At 60.4% G+C, this 20,454-nt stretch overlaps 2 protein-coding genes across 3 annotated transcripts; one reads left to right on the forward strand and one right to left on the reverse strand.

Annotated features, from left to right (window-relative positions):
- The first annotated feature begins 404 nt into the window (after window positions 1–404).
- On the forward strand, window positions 405–2,123 carry AVPR2 (arginine vasopressin receptor 2). Its single transcript, XM_063084256.1, has 3 exons — window positions 405–429; window positions 840–1,724; window positions 1,896–2,123. The coding sequence occupies exons 1-3, from the start codon at window positions 405–407 to the stop codon at window positions 2,099–2,101; spliced, it is 1,116 nt and encodes a 371-aa protein (XP_062940326.1). The 3' UTR covers window positions 2,102–2,123.
- A 1,018-nt stretch (window positions 2,124–3,141) lies between these two features.
- Window positions 3,142–18,977, reverse strand: ARHGAP4 (Rho GTPase activating protein 4). 2 transcript variants are annotated; one of them, XM_063084105.1, is made up of 23 exons: window positions 18,911–18,977; window positions 14,905–15,112; window positions 14,661–14,823; window positions 14,341–14,403; window positions 13,864–14,071; window positions 13,214–13,308; window positions 12,628–12,759; window positions 12,304–12,525; window positions 8,576–8,677; window positions 8,221–8,412; window positions 8,054–8,138; window positions 7,750–7,777; window positions 7,411–7,513; window positions 6,678–6,738; window positions 6,474–6,551; window positions 6,255–6,389; window positions 6,050–6,155; window positions 5,724–5,957; window positions 5,574–5,647; window positions 5,306–5,489; window positions 4,936–5,028; window positions 4,546–4,645; window positions 3,142–3,357 (listed from the first exon to the last, which is right to left on the reverse strand). In XM_063084105.1, exons 1-23 carry the CDS (start codon window positions 18,975–18,977, stop codon window positions 3,142–3,144), a joined length of 2,949 nt encoding a protein of 982 aa, XP_062940175.1. The 2 variants fall into 2 exon arrangements, with proteins under 2 accessions (XP_062940175.1, XP_062940176.1); XM_063084106.1 differs by lacking the exon at window positions 13,214–13,308 and having other exon boundaries at window positions 12,628–12,756; window positions 13,892–14,071.
- Window positions 18,978–20,454: the final 1,477 nt, after the last annotated feature.

Genomic DNA, 20,454 nt, shown 5'->3' on the forward strand with positions numbered 1-20,454 from the left:
GAGCCTGGCCAGGTAAGGGGCTGCGAAGGGGTCCAGGGGGACACACCTCGCCTCTCCTGCTCAGTCTCCAGCCCTCTGATGGTGGCCTCTCTCACCGTTTGTCAGGGCAGGGGTCTATGTGTCTGCCTCGGGTGCCCACTCCCAAATCCAGGTCTTGGGGGCTGCCTGGAAGAGTCCTGGGCTCTGTGCATCCATCTGTCTGACTGTCCCTCTCTATCTTCCTGGCCCAGAACTGGGCACAGGCCAGACCCCCACCCCACACTGACAGGCACCCGCCACGCTGGCACCTTTCTAAGGGTTCCTCTCCAGAGACCCTGAGCAGTGGGGCTGGCCCCTCGAGTGGAGGCTGAGTTCGTCCCCCCGTCTCCTCCAGGTGCTCAGGACACCCGCCCCAGCCCCCCACCATGGTCTTGGCGTCTACCGCCTCCGGTAAGGCTCTGCCCCTGGGCCCCCACCCACCTGGGATGAGCCAGGAGGCCAAGTGGCTTTGGTGAAGTAGAGAAGCCACTCTTCCTAAAGGCCCCCCTTCTCCTCTTTGGGGCAGGTGGGGACAAAGTGCTTGGCCCAGCTGTCAGTGAGGGGGGAGGGGACGGCATGGCTCTACCTACTCACTGGGGCTGGGGCCACCCTTCCCTCCTGGACTGCAGGGGCCTCGGGCATGTGTGACATTCCCTACAGACACGGGAGCCGGGAAGTGGGAAGCGAGAGGGGATCGAGGGAAGCCAGAGGCCCAGGGTGACAACTGCCTGGGCCACTGGCTCTGGTGGCCAGGTGGGAACCTCCTTGGGCCCCCTGCACACACCCTCCCTAACTCAGTCCTCTTCCCCCACCCTGCCCAGCCGTGCCCGGGCGTCTCCCTTCACCTAGCTGGCACGGCAACTACAGCCAGGAGGCGCCATTGGATGCCCGGGACCCGCTGCTGGCCCAGGCAGAGCTAGCCCTGCTCGCCACGGTCTTTGTGGCCGTGGCCCTGAGCAATGGCCTGGTGTTGGGGGCCCTAGTGCGGCGGGGCCGGCGGGGCCGCTGGGCGCCCATGCATGTCTTCATCGGCCACTTGTGCCTGGCCGACCTGGCCGTTGCTCTGTTCCAAGTGCTGCCCCAGCTGGCCTGGGACGCCACTGACCGCTTCCGTGGGCCCGATGCCCTGTGTCGGGCTGTCAAGTACTTGCAGATGGTAGGCATGTATGCCTCCTCCTACATGATCCTAGCCATGACGCTGGACCGCCACCGCGCCATCTGCCGCCCCATGCTGGCATACCGCCACGGAGGTGGGGCTCACTGGAACCGACCAGTGCTGGTGGCCTGGGCCTGCTCGCTCCTTCTCAGCCTGCCCCAGCTCTTCATCTTTGCCCAGCGCGATGTGGGAGATGGCAGTGGGGACCTCGACTGCTGGGCCCACTTTGCAGAGCCCTGGGGACTTCGCGCCTACGTCACCTGGATCGCTCTGATGGTGTTTGTGGCGCCTGCCCTGGGTATCGCTGCCTGCCAGGTGCTCATCTTCCGGGAGATCCATGCCAGTCTGGTGCCAGGGCCATCACAGAGGGCTGGGGGGCACCGCAGAGGGCGCCGGACAGGAAGGCCCAGTGAGGGAGCCCAGGTGTCAGCAGCCATGGCCAAGACCGTCAGGATGACGCTGGTGATTGTGATCGTCTATGTGCTGTGCTGGGCGCCCTTCTTTCTTGTGCAGCTGTGGGCAGCGTGGGACCCGGAGGCACCTCGGGAAGGTGGGTGTGGCTGTGGCCTGGACCATGGGGGGCCACTCAGGCTTGGCTGTACACACCGCGCATCCCCACCCCACTCCCATGCGCTCACGTGGACTGTTAGCCCCCGGTGGGCACGCAGGATCACACCCCGGCCCAACAGCCTGAGCCCTAGCCCCAGCTCCACCTCCGCAGGGCCCCCCTTCGTGCTGCTCATGCTGCTGGCCAGCCTCAACAGCTGCACCAACCCCTGGATCTACGCCTCCTTCAGCAGCAGCATCTCCTCGGAGCTGCGCGGCTTGCTCTGCTGGGCCCGGAGGCACGTCCCCGCCAGCCTGGGGCCCCAAGATGAGTCCTGCGCCACTGCCAGTTCCTCCCTAGCCAAGGACACCTCCTCGTGAGGAGCTGGTGGGCACCTTCCTTCCAGAGGCTCCATAAAGCTCAGCTGCCTGCCTGGGAGCCACTGGGAGAGAGGGGCCCACAGAGAATTGGCCTGGGGCCCTGTCACTGCCACACCCTCTGGGGTTAGCCATCCCCAGCTGGACAACAAGGCCATCGGGCTCCGGGACTGGGAGGGCCCCTTAAGTCAGCTCCTCTGTGCCGGCACGGGGAGGGGCTGAGGCAGAGGGCTGCGAGGCGTGGGGTGGCAAGCGTCCCCCATGCGACAGGTCTGGGGAGCCAAAGGGCCAGGGTGGGGCCGAGGACCTTCCTGTCTACACCTCTCTAACTACTCCCTTCTTCTCTCCCTTCTCACTCTCTCCCTAATAAAAGTTGCAGCTCATTTTCCACACGGTGAGGGGTCTCTTCGGATTAGGGTAATAGTGGGTGTGGCTGCGGCATGGGGACATACACAGTCCCCCACACCCACAGACACACGCAAGGCTCTGGAACCCAAAATGGGAGCAACCAAGCTGTCAGGTGCATGTCCGCAGGCGACATAGCTTGCACATGGACAGCTCTGTGCCAGGGGACCCCCAGTGGAAGCTGGTCCAGTGTCTGGCCTCTGGCAGTGAGAGGGCCAGCCCCTGGCCCTCTGCCGAGCCCCGCAAGACAGAGTTGGCTCGCATCGGGAATCAATGCACAGGTCTTTATGAATCGCCACCAATGGCCACCAGGCAGCTGAGGAAGAGATGGCCCAGGTGCTGGTGGGCCCGCTCACGTGTGCAAGAGCACCCGCCACCAAAAGCCACCGACGAGCCTTCACAGCAAAGCGAAGCCGCACAGGGGCGTGGAGCTGGGATCCCTGTTGGAGTAGCCTCGTCCTCCTCCCTGCATAGGGTCGAGAGCGGGTGCCCTGGGTTTGCCCAACAGGGCCAGGGAGAAGAAAAGGGCCTGGGGAGAGTGGCCAGCCTCGCGGGTGGCTGCCTGGGCAGGGCGGGGCCTACGGGGAGCCAGGCAGCATGCTGGCTCCACCAGCAGCACCTCAGTGTGGCTGAAGGGGCTAGTCCAGACCCTGGGGATGGGACGCTGAGGGTGAGGCTGGGGTCCCAGGACCACGGAAGAAGCCTTTGTTTCTGCCGAGGCGGCTGCAGGCCGGAGGCTTCGGGCTGCGGGGCCCGGCGCTGGGGGAGGTGGTAGACGCTGGCCCAAGGCCCTGGCGGACAACGGTCTTTCCCAAGAGCTCCTTGAACACAGAGTCCATGTTCTGTGCCACGACCTGGTGCCGCGGAAGGAAGGAGAGAGCATCTAGTGAGAGCCAGGCTGCTCCCCCACTAACCCTGCCCAAGCCTCTGCTTGAGCTCCTCCCATTCCAAAAACAGTCTTCTGCCACCACCCTGCCACCAGGCCCCTCCTCTCCATGGGCCACACAGTGCTGGCCCCAGCTGCCTGCCTCTCCTTCTTCAGCCTCCAGGCCACCTCTCCCACTCTGTGCCCGCTTTCCCCCCTGCCACTGTTGATATCTCTTTCACAGCCTCCTCTGGGGACAGCAATTCCTTGGCCTGGCCCTGAAGTGGGGGCTCCTCTGGGCCCCAGGACCCTCTCCTCACCTCCACTCTCTCTCTGGATGAGATCACATGTCTCCCCGCCATGGCTTGTGAGGCCACCAGCATGCTGGGGACTCCCAGGTCATTGTCCTTCCCTGGGGTCTCCCAGCTTCCCAGCCCCAGCCCCCACCACGTGGCTCCTGCTCCTGTGTCCAACCCGCCTGGTGCCCAAGCTCCCTAGGCCTGGGGGCTGGGACACCCACACACTCTTGCTCTCTCCCCCTCGGGCTCAGCGACTGTCCCTGGGGCTTTAGTGCTCAGCCCGTGAGTGCTCACAGGGCCCATCATTACAGAGCAGGGAGCGGGGTCTCCCCAGGCTATGCCCCTTGCTGGGGCTGCATCCTGAGCCCACTCTCTGTGACAGCCACCACTGTCCCGCCATGCTCCCTAGCCAGCCACCCCCTCCTGCAACCTTGCCATCTGTCCCTTTCATCTTCCGTGGCATGCCAAACACCTGCCATGTCACCACCTGTCACCTAGCCTGCCTCCAGATGCCAGCCTTGAAGCCTGCCCAGAGCCCCTCACCCATACCAGCCTAGACCACCCGGACTCAATCCTGCCAACTCCTTGCTCCAGAAGCAAACGTGAAACCCAATGCATGAGCCCCAGGCCCCAACCGGGCTGAGTGTCTTCTGTTCCCCTAGTCCCTGCCTCCGTTCCCCACCCCCACCTGCACACCCTGGCGCTCCTGCCCCTCCCTGGGTTCCACCTGGGGCCTGACTGTCTGGCGGCTGGTACCCCTGAGCTGAGGCCGGGGAGCTGAGACCTCGGGAGGGAAGACTCTGGCTCATAGGGAATGCAGAGAGCCCCCCCCAGGAGAAGCACCCGCCATCCGCCACATAGCCAGTCCCGACTCTTACCTTATCCACCTCCACATGTCGCTCCAGGGAACTTGGGACCAGGCAGGGTTGTCTGTGTCCCAGGGGGCCCATGGCCTCAGGTGGGGTGCACGGCTCTGGCCTGCAGAGCACAGACAGTGAGCCTGGAGGGGCCCTGGGAAGTCCCTGAGCTAACCTGGCAGTGGCTCCTCCCATCCCGGGGTGTGGCCACAGAACAGAGGCTGGCCCCCGTGGTCCCCATGTTCCTCTAGAGACTCTCCCTGTCACAGCCAAGCTGGGTCCATTCTGTCCTCCCTGGCGTCCCTCAACTGACGACTGGCTGCACCTTCACGTGGCCAAAGCCTGACCCCAGCCCCTTCGGCCTGGGACAACACACATGATGGGCAAACGGGGCGTCTTCTCCTTGCTCACCGATGGGAAAGCTCCAAGGCCGGGAGGCCCTCTGCACGGCTCAACAGCTCCCCTGCAGCCTGCAGCCCTGGGCCAGCCTCCTGCTTCTCTGCCCTGGGGCGGGAAAGACCAGCCTGTTGTGAGCGCTCCCTCCCAGCACAGGGTCCCGGGGCCAGCAGCCTCAGTGTCAGCCAGAAGCAGTTGGAAATGCTTGTTCTCAGGCCCGGCCCAGCCCTAAGGACTCTGACTCAGAGTGGGGGAGGGCAGCAGCCTGGCTTGGACGACCTCCAGTGTGACACCTGGGCGAGAGCTGGGGGGGGGCAGCTGTGAGCATCGAGGCCCGGGAGGGCCGAGGCCACACACCGGGGACGCCAGGCGGCGGCTCACTCACCCTGCAGGCAGCGTGATGTACTTGTGGGGAATGAGTCCCCGCACGCCGGCGTGCTCCCCTCGCCACCAGTCGCTGGAGGCCCGCTCGTGCAGCCGCAGCACGTCCCCACGCTGGAACGTCAGCTCCTGGGCCGTGCGGCCCGTGTAGGCAAAGCAGGCCACGGCCTCTGTGACCCCCTCCAGGTCTGGGGGGAACAGGGGGTCCGAGTGGGGGTGGGGTGGGCAGCCAGGGTGGGGACAGGGTGGGGCCCTCCTGCCGTCCCCCTCACCATCCTCCTGGGCCGGGGTCCCAGCTTCCAGCTCCGGTTCGTTCTCCCCCACTAGGCTCTCCAGATGGGCGTCCCTGAAATTCACAGCAGGGTGAGCAGGATGAAGAGGGCCCCCCCCAGCGGACCCCCCCGGCAGCACCGAGAGTGTACCCCAGGCAGCTGGCGGAAGGCGGTGCCATGCACTTCTCATAGATGGGGCCTGGCAGCACGGTCAGGGGCGGGAAAACCTGCGCAGGATGCAGGATGAGCGTCTGCACCAGCTGGTTCACTCGGCCCTGCAAGGCCACCGGGTCCTGCCCAGCGGGCACAGGCAGCAGGGTCGGCCCGAAGCACACAGCCAGGTTGTAGGGATCCATCATGTTCTCATCACTGTACTGGGCCAGGCTGGGGGAACATGCGGGTGACAGGTGGGAGCTCCCACACCCCTGTCCCCTCCGCTGCTGCCCCCGCCAGCTCGCCCCCCAAGAGGCACTCACTGGTTGAGGAAGGCGAAAAGGTAGCGCAGGACCACCAGCACCGATCCGGGCAGCCGGGCCAGCAGGCGGCTCACATGCTCCACCCGCTCTGCCACAGCCTCCAGCTCTGTGGCCAGGGCCGCCCCCCAGAGAGAACCGCATGAGGGGGGCCACCGCCACCAGCCGGTGGCCCTCCCATCCACCCAGCCTCAGGCCCCGGCCTCACCTGCAGAAGCCAGCAGCTCGCCAAACAGGTCGGGGGGGAAGAGCGGGGGCTCCAGGCTCCTGAAGTAGAGCTTCAGCACCCCAGCCACCGAGTCCAGGTCACAGGCACTGCAGCCTTCCACCAGGGGATCCTCCCCTGCAGCAGGTGGCACAACAGGGTGAGGAGGGTGCATTGCACCCACTCAAGCCCCCATGCCCACCCCGACCTGCCCGTCCCCACCTCTCTCGAAGGCTTCGCGGATCTCTGAGACCCGGGGCTGGGCACCCGATACCCGGAAGATGCCCTCGTGCTGTAGGCCTGTGGGAGGACAGGGAGCTAGTGGGCACCCAGCGCCCTCCCCCTCCTCCTGGGCTGGCCCCCATGCCAGGTGCCCGGGACCGGGTGCTGTGGGCCAGGGCAGCAGGAGGGCTGGGCCTCACTTACCCTGGAGGTTAATGAAGCGAATGCAGCTCTCCACCACCAGGGGCACGGGCTGGCCTGAGCTCTGAGGACAGAGAGGGTGTCGGACACGGCATGTCCCGTCTTGTCATTCGGTTGCTGCTACTTTCCCTGAACAATGTGCTATCGTTGTCAGCATAGAGGCCTAGCCCACAGCTTATTAGATTCAGTCCTAGGAGTCTGATACTTCTGATGCTATTTCAGGGAGTGCTGTACATTTCATTTGCAAACTATTTGGATCAAGTAACATTTCAAAACTCAAATGTGTTCATTGAAATAGTCTGTCGATAGAACACAAACTCTGAAGAAACAAGTCGGTCGATGACCGCAAACCCTAACCCGAACCCTCCCTTGTCTCACTGTCTCGCACCCCCACTGCCACACTGGCCGCAAGTGGGGCTTGTGGGCATCTGTGTTGGTCCCAGTCACAGGTAGAAAGCTCCCAACATCTCAGCCCTAAAAACGCTGCTGCCCCAGGTGTTTTGTACACTCCTATTCCTCGTTAAGGACATTCCCTTCAATTGGTGCAGGCCATAGGGGAGCCTAGCGAAGTCCTGGAAAAGGCCCACCCAGGAAGTGACAGTTCACCAGTGGTCAGGAATGGAGGACACTGGGATCAGGCAGCCTCTTGGGCCACAGAGGTGGCCCAGGGCTGGAGAAAGACCAGGGTGATCAGGGCGAGCCTGCAACCAGGTGGAGTGTGGGGCAATGTGAGTACCTGGATAAACTTGTCCATGTCTCCCCCAAAGAGCCTCTGGTTATACTGGGAGCTGGGGCGGGGCTGGCGGCTCTTCTGGACTTTTCTCTGTGTGTACTGGGTCCTGCAGTGAACGGGAGCTGGCTCTGGGGGAGCGAGCGTGGAGAATAGGATGCCCCCACCCCAGCCCAGTGAAGCGGTTCCCCAGACCTCTCGAGTTATTCCAGTATCCACTGGGCAAACTGGGAAATCGAGGCCACAGGGGGATGGGCAGCAGAGCTGCTTCAAGGAAAGAGGAGGTGGGGGATTTTCGCAGAGCCCCAGCTGCTCGGAACAAGCCGGCACCTCAGAAGGACTCACCAAGACATCTCCCGCTCCTCCTTGTCACCTGGAGAGGAGAAAACGCTGGTCTGCCTCCAGGCCGGGATCTTCAATACACCCCAGAGAGAAAGTCACGGCCTGAAGGCTCAGGGCAGCAGAAGGGCCAAGGGCAGGAGAGAGGCCAGGCCCCTTGCTGGGTTAGTCCCTCCACGCCAGCCAACCTCTCCAGGTGGGGAGGAACATGGGCTGCGTAAGGGGTCCCCAGGAAGGAGAGGAGAGGCAGGTGCAGCTCCTGGCCCTGGGGGTGGCAAGGAAGGGGTGGAGGACTGGGACCAGGGCCCACCTCGTTGTATGGCCTCCTGCAGCTTCTCGAGCTTGGCCTGCAGCTTGGCAAGGATGCTCCGTCCACTCAGATACTCCTGGAGCTTCTGGAAAGCCCAAGAAGAGCCCAGAGTTTGAGCCCCGGCTCTGCCCTGCCCCCTGCCCCCCGCCCCACCCACGTGTCCCCACCGTGATGTAGAAGGTCTCGGTCTCCTGCTGCTGGCCCCGCCTCCGGCCTGCCTGCCGGGCGCCTGGGTCCGAGCTGGTGGACTTGAGCGAGTCGGTGGAGGGGCTGGTCTGGAAGGAGTCAAGTATATCCCCATCATCCGATGCCACCACCTCCAGCAGGGCCTGCAATGTCGCCTTCAGTGTCTTGTTCACCTGGGGAGGGGATGGCACCAGAGTGGTAAGAAGTGGGGAACAAGGTGGGTACAGAAAGCCCAAGTCAGAAGGAAGGGGGAGAGGAGGCCACTGCTGCTTCCCAGAGAGGGCTCTAGAGACTCCAGGAGGTCCCTGTCCCCACCTCAAGCCAGGCCGCCCATACCTCCTCTGTCTCAATGGTCTGTCGGTCCAGGCGGCTCTGGATATTCTGAGCTCTGGGCAGAACCTCATCCCGTAGCTCCATCTCCACCCGGACCTCAGCCACCTGCAGAGGGACAGCATCTGGGGGTGGGACTGGGCCCAGGCACAGAGAGCGTGGGCATGGGGATGGCTGCGGGTGCCGAGACCTCCAGGGCATGAGGGAAGCAAGCACATTCCCGCCGCCTGGTGGCTGAGTACAGGGCCACCAGATCTGACACGTAAACTGAAGAATGCGAGGGCATCTCCCCGGGAGAAGTGAACACGCACGTCCACACCAAGACTCGCCCATGAATGTTCACGGCAGCCTTGCCCATAGTGGTCCAAAGGTGGGAATAACCCAAGTGTCCACCAACAGATGAATGAATAAACACAACATGGCATGTCCGCACAATGGGATATTATTCAGCCACAAAAAGGAATGAAGTACTGATCCGCGCCGCGACGTGGATGAACCCTGAGGACATCATGCTCAGTGAAAGAAGCCAGTCACAGAAGGCCACAGAGTATATGATTCCATTCATATGAAATGTCCAGAACAGGCAAATCCGCAGAGACAGAAACTGAGCTGAGTGGGCTGGGGAGCGACAGCGAATGGGTACAGTCTCTTTTTGGGGTAATGAGGATGTTCTGCAAGTAGACACCGGCGATGGTTGCACAACCGTATGAATATCCTAAGAGCCACTGAATTGTCCACTTTAAATGGGTGACTTATCTGATAGGTGGGCAGGGGTCTGAGACAGAAGGGGGACGGTCTAGTCAAACCTCTCCTGGGGAAAGAAGACAAAAAAATTGCTCACTCTAATTGGACAGAAATAGATGTCCCGGGGGCAACACGGGAGCGCCCTGCCTCCTGCGCAGAGTGGGGTGGGAGGAGAGTGCGTTAGCCAGGGACGAGCTCCTCTCTTTTAAACATAGAAACATCCAGAAAGCTGACATTACAGTGACCATTAAGTGAAAGCTGAGAGGGAGGCTTAACTTCTCTGAGGCAGGCTGTACACTCGCTGCTCCTGCCAAGCCCCGCTGTAAAGAAAAAGAGGAACACAAGAAGGCACAGGTCACGGGAACAAAAACGGAGGGAACCCTGACACGCTACGGCGCGGATGACCCTGAGGACACTGCCCAGTGAAAGAAGCCAGTCACAAAAGGACAAATCCTGTATGGCTCCTCTTATGTGAGGCCCCTAGAGTAGTCAGATTCACAGACAGAGAGCGGTGGGTGCCAGGGGCTGGGGGAGGGGCTGGGGAGTCACTTTCATGGGGACAGAGGTTCAGTCTGGGAAGATGAACAAGTTCTGGAGGTGGAGGGCGGTGACGGTGGCACAACACTGTGAACGTGCTTAATGCCACCGAGCTGTGCACTTCAACATGGCTAGTGTGCTGTATTTTCTGCTATGTGTATTTTACCACAATTTTTTTTTTAAAGTCCATTTAGGCCCTAGGGAACACTGACAAACCCACAGAATTAGCAGAAAACTAGATTTACTCTCTGGAAAGGCTAAAACAGGGATTTTTGGACTCAGGGACACTAGTCACAGCTGAAGCAGGGGATGAAAGTCCAGACCGATGAGACAGTACAGCTGCCCCACCATCTGGGGCTGGCCTGGCCCTGCCAGCCTGGCCTTGACGCCCTGTTGAACACAGGCAATGTCACAGAGCATCAACGTCAGGGAAGGCTGCTCTGTGACCATGATGGGTGAAGACAGAAACCAGTCATCACGTCTGAGCACAGACAAAAACAAGAACTTTGTGCAAGACACAAAAACCTCCCTCTATCCTGGCTACTGTGAGTGACCGCAGCTTCAGCTGTAAGATTTATCAAAACACCCAAACATACAGCTACTCCTGCTTCCTAACAGCATCCAACCCAGAGCCAAGCCCCACTTCCTCGGACCCTCCCCACGATCCCCTAGCACAAGCCCAAGTCCTATAAGTCCCTTCTAACACTCTGTCACTGACATGCCCCACATGTCTCCCCCGCATCAGTGAGCAAGAAGCCCAAAATGAGCAATCACAGGGGCACCCTGATGGGCTGTGGCTTCAAGAAAGATCCATACACCACAGAGTGAGCTCCCAGCCTTTTCAGCACTCTCTCCCCAGACAGAGGGTCCGAAGAGCTCCCCCTGGAGAAACCAGCAAGGCCAGGAGGAAAGACCCACAGACGCCAACATTTGGGGGTCCCCCCAACAAAAGAGCTGAGTCCCTGCCTGGCCACACTGGGGGCACCCACTGTTAACAAGCTCTGCTCATGCCCATGAAGTATCTAATCTGCTCCTCAGTGCCTGTTCTTAAATATGACCTGACAGCCAAGAGTCACCAAACATTTGCAGGAAGAGACCAAAGCAAGGTTTTCTAAAAAAAACCAAAAGAAGTGGGGCTGGCCACTCAGCTCAGTTGGCTAGACCGCAGCCTTACAGCACTAAGGTCATGGGTTCAGATCCCCACACCAGCCAGCAGCCAAAAAGAAACTGCAAGAAAACAGAGCAAGTGCAGGGAAGAGAGGGACACATTGAGAAAATAAAAATGAGCATTTTGGAAAGATCTGAGAAGATACTGTATCTATGAAACAAGAATAAAGGGTTATTTGAAACACAAATTCAGAGAAGTAAACACAACTCTTATAAACCAAAAAAATACGAGAGTACAATTTATTTTTAATTCAACAAGGGGTTGAAAGAGATAGTTGAAGAAATCTCTAAAAAAGCAGAATTAAAAGGTGTGATGATGGGAAATAGGAAAGAGAAAAGAGAAGGAAATTACAGAATCAACCCCTGAGGTCCAAACCCCATAACAAGGATTCCTGAAAGAGAGAGAAAAAGGAAATTAAGGGGAGGAAATTATCAAAAGAAAAATACCAGCCCCAAACCTCAGAACACAAATTTCCAGACGGACTGGGCCCAATGGTTACCCAGCACCGTGAAGAAAAAAGGGCCCCCGAAGCAGAGCATCATGACATTTGACGAGGGAGGAACAGACCGTCCCCAAAGCTCCAGGTCATGTGCAAAGGCTCAGAGACTGGAACGGCACTGGACTTCTCACTGACGATCCTGAAGCTCAAAGGCAATGCCTCTAACATCCTACAGGCCACATTACCGATCAACTGCAAGGGTGGAATACACACCGTCGCAGACGTGCAGAGTCAGGAAACTACTGGGGAAGGTGCCAACCAAAAGGACAGACGCAGACACGGGGTCCAGGAACCAGAGGGTCCAAATGAGGAGCAACAGCAAGATTGCTCGGGGTGATGGGGAAGGGGGCTCCGGGCTAGCAGCTTGGCAGGGGGCCTAGAAGTCCAGCAGTCCAGACTGGGGGGGCTCCTGGGAGAAGACAGGGTTCCCAGAGTGCCTGGTGTGGAGGACCGCGCAGGGAGGACGGTTACGGTTCCATCCAGGAGTGTGGCACGAGGCAGCATAAGGTCATGGCAATGGGCATGTGCTAGGATCAGTACCTAGAAAGCTGGCACAGTTAGCCTGTTTGCTACCTTGGCACCGTGGGGGTGCTCGCGCCGCCATGGAAGTGCAGAGGCTTCCAGTGAGCCACATCTGCCCTGCGGCCCCGGAGCACGAACAAGTGGCTGCAGTCTCTGTTCCTTAGCAAGGGGGTCATGCCTACCATCATAACGAAGACCCGAGGACGCAAAGCCCTTGGCAACTGTGCTCAGGGCCTGAATAGTATAGCAGAGAGTGACCCTCACCTCATCCCCCTCATGGGGCTGGTAGTCAAAACGCAGCGGGGGACAGAAGGCAGTTGCGTGCACCTCGAGCACCTTGGCCTTGTCCCCTGGAGGATCCAGGGCCTCCACAGCCTCTTCCAGGCTGCCCAGGCCCTGCATCTGGGAGGCTTGGGTGCGGCTCTCTGCGGCTGTGTAGCTCCGGAGCACCTGCCCCAGGGCCAGGTGGAACCCTGTGTCACAGCACTGGGGAGGAAGCAAGGAGACGGCTCAGGGGAGCCCCTCGCACCGTGGCCCCCGAGCCCTGGGGCACCAGGCACCCATCCCCACCCGCCCAGCAGGACTTACATCCATGAGGTCCAAGACGTCGTGCAGGTAGTAGTTGCTGACGGCGGCATTGACGCTGGCCAGGCTGAGCAGGTACTCGTTGCGTGCCTTCGTGCACTTGAGTTTGTGTTCTAAGAACTTGGCCTGACGCTGCTCAGGACCACAAAAGTGCACCAGGGTCACCCACTCAGCTGGCCAGCCCCCATCTCTGGCCTTCCATGTAACTCCCACCTCTCCGCTGCCCTCCCCCTGTGGACAACTACACATGATGTCCCACAGGCCCCTTAAAGTCAACGTGGCCTGGAAGCCCCACCGTCTTCCCCACCTCACCTTGCTCTGCACAGATGCTGTCATCTCAGCGCTGGGCCCTACCATCCACCAGGTGCCCAGCCAAGCCCCTGGAACCTGACAACTCCCAGGTCTTCACCTGCCACTTCAAGTCCTCCCACAAGGGTCAGTCCTCCTGCCAGCTGTCCTGCCTTCTGAGTATCCACCTCTTGCCTTGGTTCAAGCCCCTAACGTTCCTCAGTGTCATTCCTCACAGAAGAGGAGGCAACACAGGACTAAATACCTGGTAAGTAAAGAGCACGCATGGCACGCCCCCCACAGGGGAGGTGGGAGCCAGAGCGAAGGGACCTGGGGGATGCACCAGAAACTCTGCTTGGATCCAGCAGGGACATTTCACAGAGGAGAAAGTTTGTGCCAGGTAAGAAGGGAGTGGAAGGGCCATCCCAGGCAAGGACAATGGCAGCACAAAGGCACAAAGGGTGATACAGCCACAAGCCTCTTGGAGTGCCAGGGTTGATGGGGAAGGAGTGGCCCGAGGGGAGGGGACAGATCGTTGAGCGCCACGTGACAGAATCTGCTAGCTGCAGGGAAGAACTGGAGGGCACTCTAAGTACCGCAGCCAGGGGGACCCTCCCCAGACACAGCCTAACCCCGTCATTCCCCCTAAGAACACTCCAGGATGCCCACCTCTCTCTTCCACTCACAGAGTCCCACCCCACCCAGCTCGGGGCCTCCATCCTGGCATTTCTCAAGGGCCACCTCGAATGCCCTTTCTCCTCGCACGTCACCTAATCACCCATCCTAAATGTTTTCTTGCCCCTCTGAAACGTATAGGCTGTCCCCCAACCCAGCCCTGCCTTCCCCCTCCTTACAACAGGCCCCAGTAAAGGCCGGGGACCCTCAGGGACAAAAGCCAGGAGACAGAACCTTCCGAGACGGACAGTTAGACGGCCCCGAGCCGGCAGGCCTGCGTCTGAGGTGCCCGCTCCAGGCCCACCTTCTCCACCAGCCGCCCTGCCTTCTTGAGGGAGGTCTTGCGGAGGGGCCCAGCGTCGGCGGCCGCCGTCGGGGGTGGCGCGCTCCGGCCTGCCCGCTTCTCCTCCTGCCGCTCTGCTTCCCGGAGCTTGGCCTCGGCATTCATGCTCTCCGTATGGTACACCTGGTACGTCTTCCTGGCCTGCAGGGAGGCCCAAGGCAAGGCAGCCCTGCTGAAGGCCACGGCCACGGCCAACCCCTCTTCCGTCCCGGTCCATCTGGGACTTGGACCTGACAGCTGGGCGATCTCACACGAGCACTTAGCCTAACCACCCTGTGCCTGGAGCAGGTCCCTGAGGCCCAGAGAGAAGGGGCATTCCCCATGGTGCCGGGCAACCAATTTTCCTTGAGCCTGGTTTGGGGAGATGTGATGGACTGGGGGTATTCTCACTTCCCCTGCCCCTTCCTCACCGTCTGCAGCTCTGAGACCACCTCCAGCAGCTCATCCTGCAGCTGTTGCTCCAGATCCTTACTCTAGAGGTGGAGGGCGGTGTCAGCGCAGCACTGCCCCAGGGCAGCACCCGCCTGTAGTCCTGGGAACACCCATGCCACCACTTGGCATTCAAGGCTCCATCCACCTCAAGCCCCGTCTTGGGGCACATGGGTCCCCAATGCCCACCTAGCCTCCCGTGCTCTCCCAACTGCAGCACCTCCGGAGTGAGCCCCATGAGCTACCCTCGCTGGATCCTGAAGCCTCCCACACCTCCCGAGGCCCAGGGCGAGAGCCCCACCTTCTTGACGATGCGCCCCACATCCTCCGCAATGTGACTAAGGCGCTGGGCCAGGGGCCCGGCCAGCACCTCGCTGAGGGCCGCACTCTCCCGGCTCTGCTGCCGCGTCTGCTGCAGCAGCACAGCCCAGCAATGCAAGGGTGACAGGAGGGACGGCTCCTTCCTGGGGGCAGAGGGGCACTCAGACCCGGGGAGTGGGCGCCTTGGGCCCTGCCCTGGCCCTCCTGCCAGCGGTGTTACCCACCGGAAGCTCTGGTATTCCCGGCTACTGCCCCCCAGGCGGCTGCCGCGGCTGCAGAAGCGCTCGGCCAGCTTGTCCAGGCCCCGGGAGTACTCCAGCTCCACCTCCGCGCGGCGCCGCATGAACTCGGCCAGCTCCTGCAGCAGCTCCCGCCGCAGCTCGCCCTGCACCTCCAGGCAGCGCAGCTGCTCGCCCAGCTGCCAGCGCATCTCTGCAGGGGGACCACGGCTCAGGCCCGGCCGGCACGCCCTGCCCATGCCAGCCGGGCCAGCTGGGCCGGGCGAGGCAGAGGCACAAGACACCTGTCCTGCACGGCCAGCCGGAGGGCTCCTTACTGCCTGTCCTAGGCTAAGAGCTGGAGCGGAGAGCAGGAAGGAGTTCTGGGCACAGCCAAGGCTTCTGGGGGAGGGACCTCTGTGCTGAGACTCAAGGGAAATGGTCAGACCCAAGTGGCCGAAGAGGACGGCGAAGGGCGCCCCAGCGGGAGGGGGCGTGGCAGCTCTGAGAAGGCCACAGGCACCTCCAGCCAGCTGCCTTTTACTTTGCCTTCCCATCCCTCCCTGGTTCCTGTAAAGCCCCCGAATAGTTTCCCCTGCCACTTCCTTCCCCTCAGGTCTTCAGGACCCCGGGTTGCTCAGAGCTGAGGCTGCCATGGCGCTCTGCCAAGCCTGCAGCGGACTAGTGGCCTCAGTGGCCAGGGAATCCTGCCTTCAGGCCCCAGGGGAAAGGACAGTCCCACAGTGAGGGCTGGTGGCCAGGTGAGCTGATTGGGCCTGATAAGTGAAGGGACACAGAGGGGGCTGGCCTGTGTCTTCTGTCCCCAGGTCCCAGCCCCAATCAACCCCCGCCCTAGTCCTTTCCCCACATCCCGCAGAGAGCCACACCCAGGGCCCCATGCCACTGGCCTTTTGACACCTTATCACTGTCTTGATTTGGCAACGCCGCTTCTCCACCACAGACCTAAAGCAAAAACCACCTGTCCGACAAGCCTAACCAACCTGCTCAAAATACTTCTGCCACCAACTGAGTGCCCAGGTGGGCACTGAGGGTCCCAAGTAAATAAGACACTGTCTTGGCTGCTGGCAAGCAGGCTGCCTATTTACTAATCTCTGCCCACATCCCCAGGGAGGGACATTAATCAATTTCTTCATTCAGCAGACTGCTGATTACAGACCCAGCCTGTGGCAGGCACATTCCAGATATGGTGGCATAGAGGGCTGACCAAGTGCCTGCCTTCCAGGAGCTGGGGTGGGAATGGGGGGACAGAGAGCAAGTGGATCGACACGTACTAGAATGTCCAGGAGCAGTGGATGCTGAGAAGATGAATACACAAGGCGAGATCAGAGTGGGAGGAGGGACGAGGAGCAGCCCTTTTAGAGGAGCACGGTCGAGAACAAGTGACATTGGTTGGAACGGAGGCCTGGAGCAGGCTGTGCCGGGACAGGTGGGAGGAGTCTGAGTGCCGTGGTCAAGGGAGAACTCCTGGCTATACTCCGGGTGGAGGGGAGTCACGGCAGCAGAGCGATGTGGTCCAGCTTCATTTTCAGGCCGCCTTGTGCTGCCATGTGCAGCCCAGGTGGCAGCTACTGCACAAGCCCAGGCAAAGACTGTAGGGGCTCGGACCAGGGAGCCAGCCTGGGAGGCAGGACCCAGGGTGGCTATTCAAAAGGACTCCATTGTGAACAGCTAGGTCCTGCCAGTGACTGCCCAGGGGATGTGGGGCACAGGGCCTCGGTGGACTTGGCCTGCCCAGCATCCCCATCTCCTCCTTTGACTTCCTCTTGGAGAATGTCCCCTCCCTATGTTCAGCCCCAGGTTTGGGTGGGACTGGGTCTGGGGCCCTGACTCCAGGTGCCCCAGACCCAACTGCATGCATCACCACCCACCCACCCCAGCTCCTCCACCCCCACCCACCACTGGACTGGCTCAGTGATGGGCTGGGTAAATGGGAGACCAGGATGAGGGGACTTCCCGACAGTGAAACCAACACAGAGCAGGGCAGAGCCAACAATGCCAAGTGAGAGAGATGGAAAGGGTCTCCTAACCACCAAGGCCGGCCTCCAGTGGCTGACTCGTCAGTTCCATGGGCCAGGTGGGGTGGGTACTAATGCCACTCGAAATCAGGAGAGTCTTTACTGAAACATTTTTTGGATAAAAGGAAATTTCATTTCATTCCAATAAAGGTATTAGATGACCAAGCTCGCCTCACCTTCCCTCTGGAGCCTGCCCTGTGTTTATTCTTCAGTGCCAGCAGCGAAAGCTGACTGCAAGCCATGCCCTGATCCGGATCTGGACATGCGCACTGGCTGGTGTCAAGTAGGAGACTTATGAATTGCAGTTTGTGGCCCTCTTAACTTGGGGAGCTGGTGCCTAGGCCCCAGCCTCTAGGCTGTGCCATCGTAGAGTTTCAGATCTCAGCTCAGACCCAAGCTTGTCAGAGAACCTTTTCCTGACCTCCCCGCAGACTAGGTCCAGCCCTCTTCCCACCCCCTTTCTTGGCACCCTGCGCTCTCCCTTCATAGTGGTTATTATTATAATTGAAATTAATAGTGTGATGGGTTGTTTGCTAATGTGTCCCCCACTAGACCTGTGAGCCATATGTGGGCAGGGACTGGTTCTCTCTTGTCCAGCAGGGTATTCCCAAGGCCTGGGACAGAACAGATGTCTGCAAAACATTTGGCAAAAGGAGGGATAGAGTCCATGAAGGCTTGAGCTGCTGTGCTGGGCCTCAGGCCCGCCAGCACTTCCTGTGAGCCAGGCATTCAGTCTCACTTCTGCTGACAAGCGTAACAGAAGAGAAGATGGCCTCCAAAACCGCAACTATGCTGACCTTTCAGAATTTAGGGTGTCAAGACAGTGACCCTGTTTTTCTAGCATGGTAGGAAGTTATTTTGGGGGGTGGGAGTGGGATGGTTGAGTAGAGGTAAAAACGTTGGCGACCTGGAGCAAGCAAGGAACATCTTAAAAAATGGTCTTACTCAAAAGTCCAATTGTTCGGTGTGAATTAACTGACCCATATTTGCTGAGTGAAGAGTTTTCAAGGTCCTTTGGCTTCATGACATTTTGGGGGAAGCAGAATAGGGATCATTATCTCCATTGAGAAATAAAGAAGGCCACACTTGGGCTTGCCCTGTGCAGTCAGCTCAAGCTGGGTCTGAATGCCAGGCTGCCCAGTGTGGGGTGGGGGGGCGGTGCTGGGGTGGGCATGCTTTGGTATAAATTGCTTGTGTTAAATAATTAATTATATTGGAATCTCCATCTCTGGGTTGGAAGGTACTTCAAGGGCCATTTTATTCTACCTCCTAGGAGCTGTAGTGCTGTGTGACCACGGGTAAGTCACTGTACCTCTCCAAGCTTGTTTCCGTAATTGGTAAAACAGAGTGATATGGGGGCCAGACATCTGAAGGCACTAGAGAACTGCTGGTGCTTAGATGCTGCCTTCTTTCCTTGCAAGAGTTACCACACCCCGAATAAGACCCGCAGAAGCTGTCAGCTAAGAATTTGCAAAGCTGATTTGCATGTGATTTGCACAGGGGTGTTTAGCCTAACCCAAAGAGGTCTACTTGCAGAAGGCTGCAAAGCCAGCCATGTTGAATCTCTCAAGCCAAGATTCACTTCATCAGCTTGACGGAGACAGCGGCCCTCGCTTCAGAGCCACCCTACTCACTGTGACTGCCTTACCCGCCCCCCACCCACGGCAAAGTTAAGGTGGTCAATTGCACTGTAGCTAGACTGCCCCCTTTCTGGGGTCACCTTGGGTGCATCCGGTCCCCCCTTCCCTCAGGCTGCCAGGGTCTCCACTGGTCCCTGGTCGAGGAGCAGGGAGACCCAAGAAAGGAAGGGGGACTGGCAAGCGGTTGAGGCCGAAGGGGCGCGGGGACGTGGGAAGTGGGCTCGGGGCTCCCTCCTCCACCCTGCTCCAGAGGTCTCTGGGGGAGAGCAGGGGGCCCTGGGCCAGTGGCGGGGTCTCCGCAGGGGACTGGGACGGGAGCGCCCCGCGCCCTCTCACCTTTCACTTGCGCCTCATACTCGGCCTGCAGCCCCCGCTCCCGCCGCAGCTTCCCGTGCGCGGCCATGGTGGCCGCGCCGTCGAGCCCCGCTGCTCCCACGCGGCCACGAGCGGGCCTGGCGCGGGGACCCGCGGCGCCGCAGCCACCACCCTGCGCCGGCCCCGCCCCGCCCCGCCCCCAGCGCGGCTCCTGGTGGGGGCGGGGCGGGCCGGGCCGGGCGCGCCCGGAGGGGGCCGGGGAGGCAGGGGGCGCCTCCCACCCGCTGCACCCCGGGCCTTGCTGCCCCTTCCCACTGGGCCCGCACCAGGGCTGCCTTGTGCCAAGCAGCCAGGGCGGCTGTGAGAGCCCCCAGGTGCCCAGAAAGCTACCCCCCCCGCCCCCCCGCCTCCCCATCCACTCCATCAGAAGGTTGTCTTTGGTCACCCCTGCCAGACTGCACCCTTCACAGCATGGCCAGTGGCCCTCAACACCAGCGGGCACTGGCACCATAGCTGCTCCAGGTATTGGACTCCCCAAGTGGCCGGCTTCCCCCAGACTTCCAGGACATCTGAAGGGGCCCTCCCTTCCCAAGGAGCCTGGAGAGCTGGGGTATGAGGTTCCGTGGGGCGGGGATGGAAGAAAACAGAACCTCAGCAGCTGGCTGTTGTTCCGTCCAGGCCCCCTTGGTGGGGGAGCAGGGTTCAGCTATGGTTCTCCTTCTGCTCAACCCCATAGGGAGGAACAAGACTCATTTCCCCATAGGCGGTTACCACTTCCTGCTGCCGGAAGACGCTCTTCTGCCTCCTTTCCCCTGCAGCTTGCACCTGCCCTGTCCTAGGCCTGGGGGGAGGGCAGCCCCTCAGAACAAAGTCCTAGCTAGCCTGGGCGTTAAGCCTTGGGGCCTTCCTCATCCAGGGGTGGTGACGTCTACTTCCACCCCTCCCTACCAAGTCAGAGCCGCAGGGCAAAAGCTTTTCACCAGTGAGGTGGGAACGCAGGAGGCAGGAGGCTGACGAGCCAGACTAGACGACTGTCTTCAGTTTGGTGTGAGGGAAATCCCTAGAGTATAGATGGTAGGAGAGGGACAAAGCAGTTAGGCACCGGGCTGTGTCTGGGGAGGCAGCTAGTACAAGGAGTCCAGGAATGTGTGTAAATGGACTTCAATGTAAGGCTCTGTGCAAGTGCAGGCACACATGACCTTGACCTGCAGATGGGGGGGGGGGGGTGTAGGCTGTGCAGATACTTCCTGCCTTTAAACCATGAGCCATTAATTTTCTTGCCCAGAAGGAAAAAACAGTCCCTCAGCTCCCTTCTCTAAGATGCCAAGTGTCCACGCGGCCTGGGGCTTCAAGGCCTGGGAGCTAGCCAGACCCTGGCAGGCCCAGGACCTGGACTTCCAGCAGCTGGTCTCAGAAGTACCAGTGTTCGAGTTCTCCAGCAAGGGAGGTGAGCCAGTGCCCCTTCCCACAGCATGCACGGGCACACCCTCCTCCTAATGTGTTCCTGTGTCAGGAGAGAGTCACATGTCCCACTACCGCCTCAGGTCAAGGGGAACCAGGGTCCC

The sequence above is a fragment of the Cynocephalus volans genome, chromosome X (genome assembly GCF_027409185.1).
Source record: "Cynocephalus volans isolate mCynVol1 chromosome X, mCynVol1.pri, whole genome shotgun sequence".
Taxonomy (NCBI): Eukaryota; Metazoa; Chordata; class Mammalia; order Dermoptera; family Cynocephalidae; genus Cynocephalus; species Cynocephalus volans.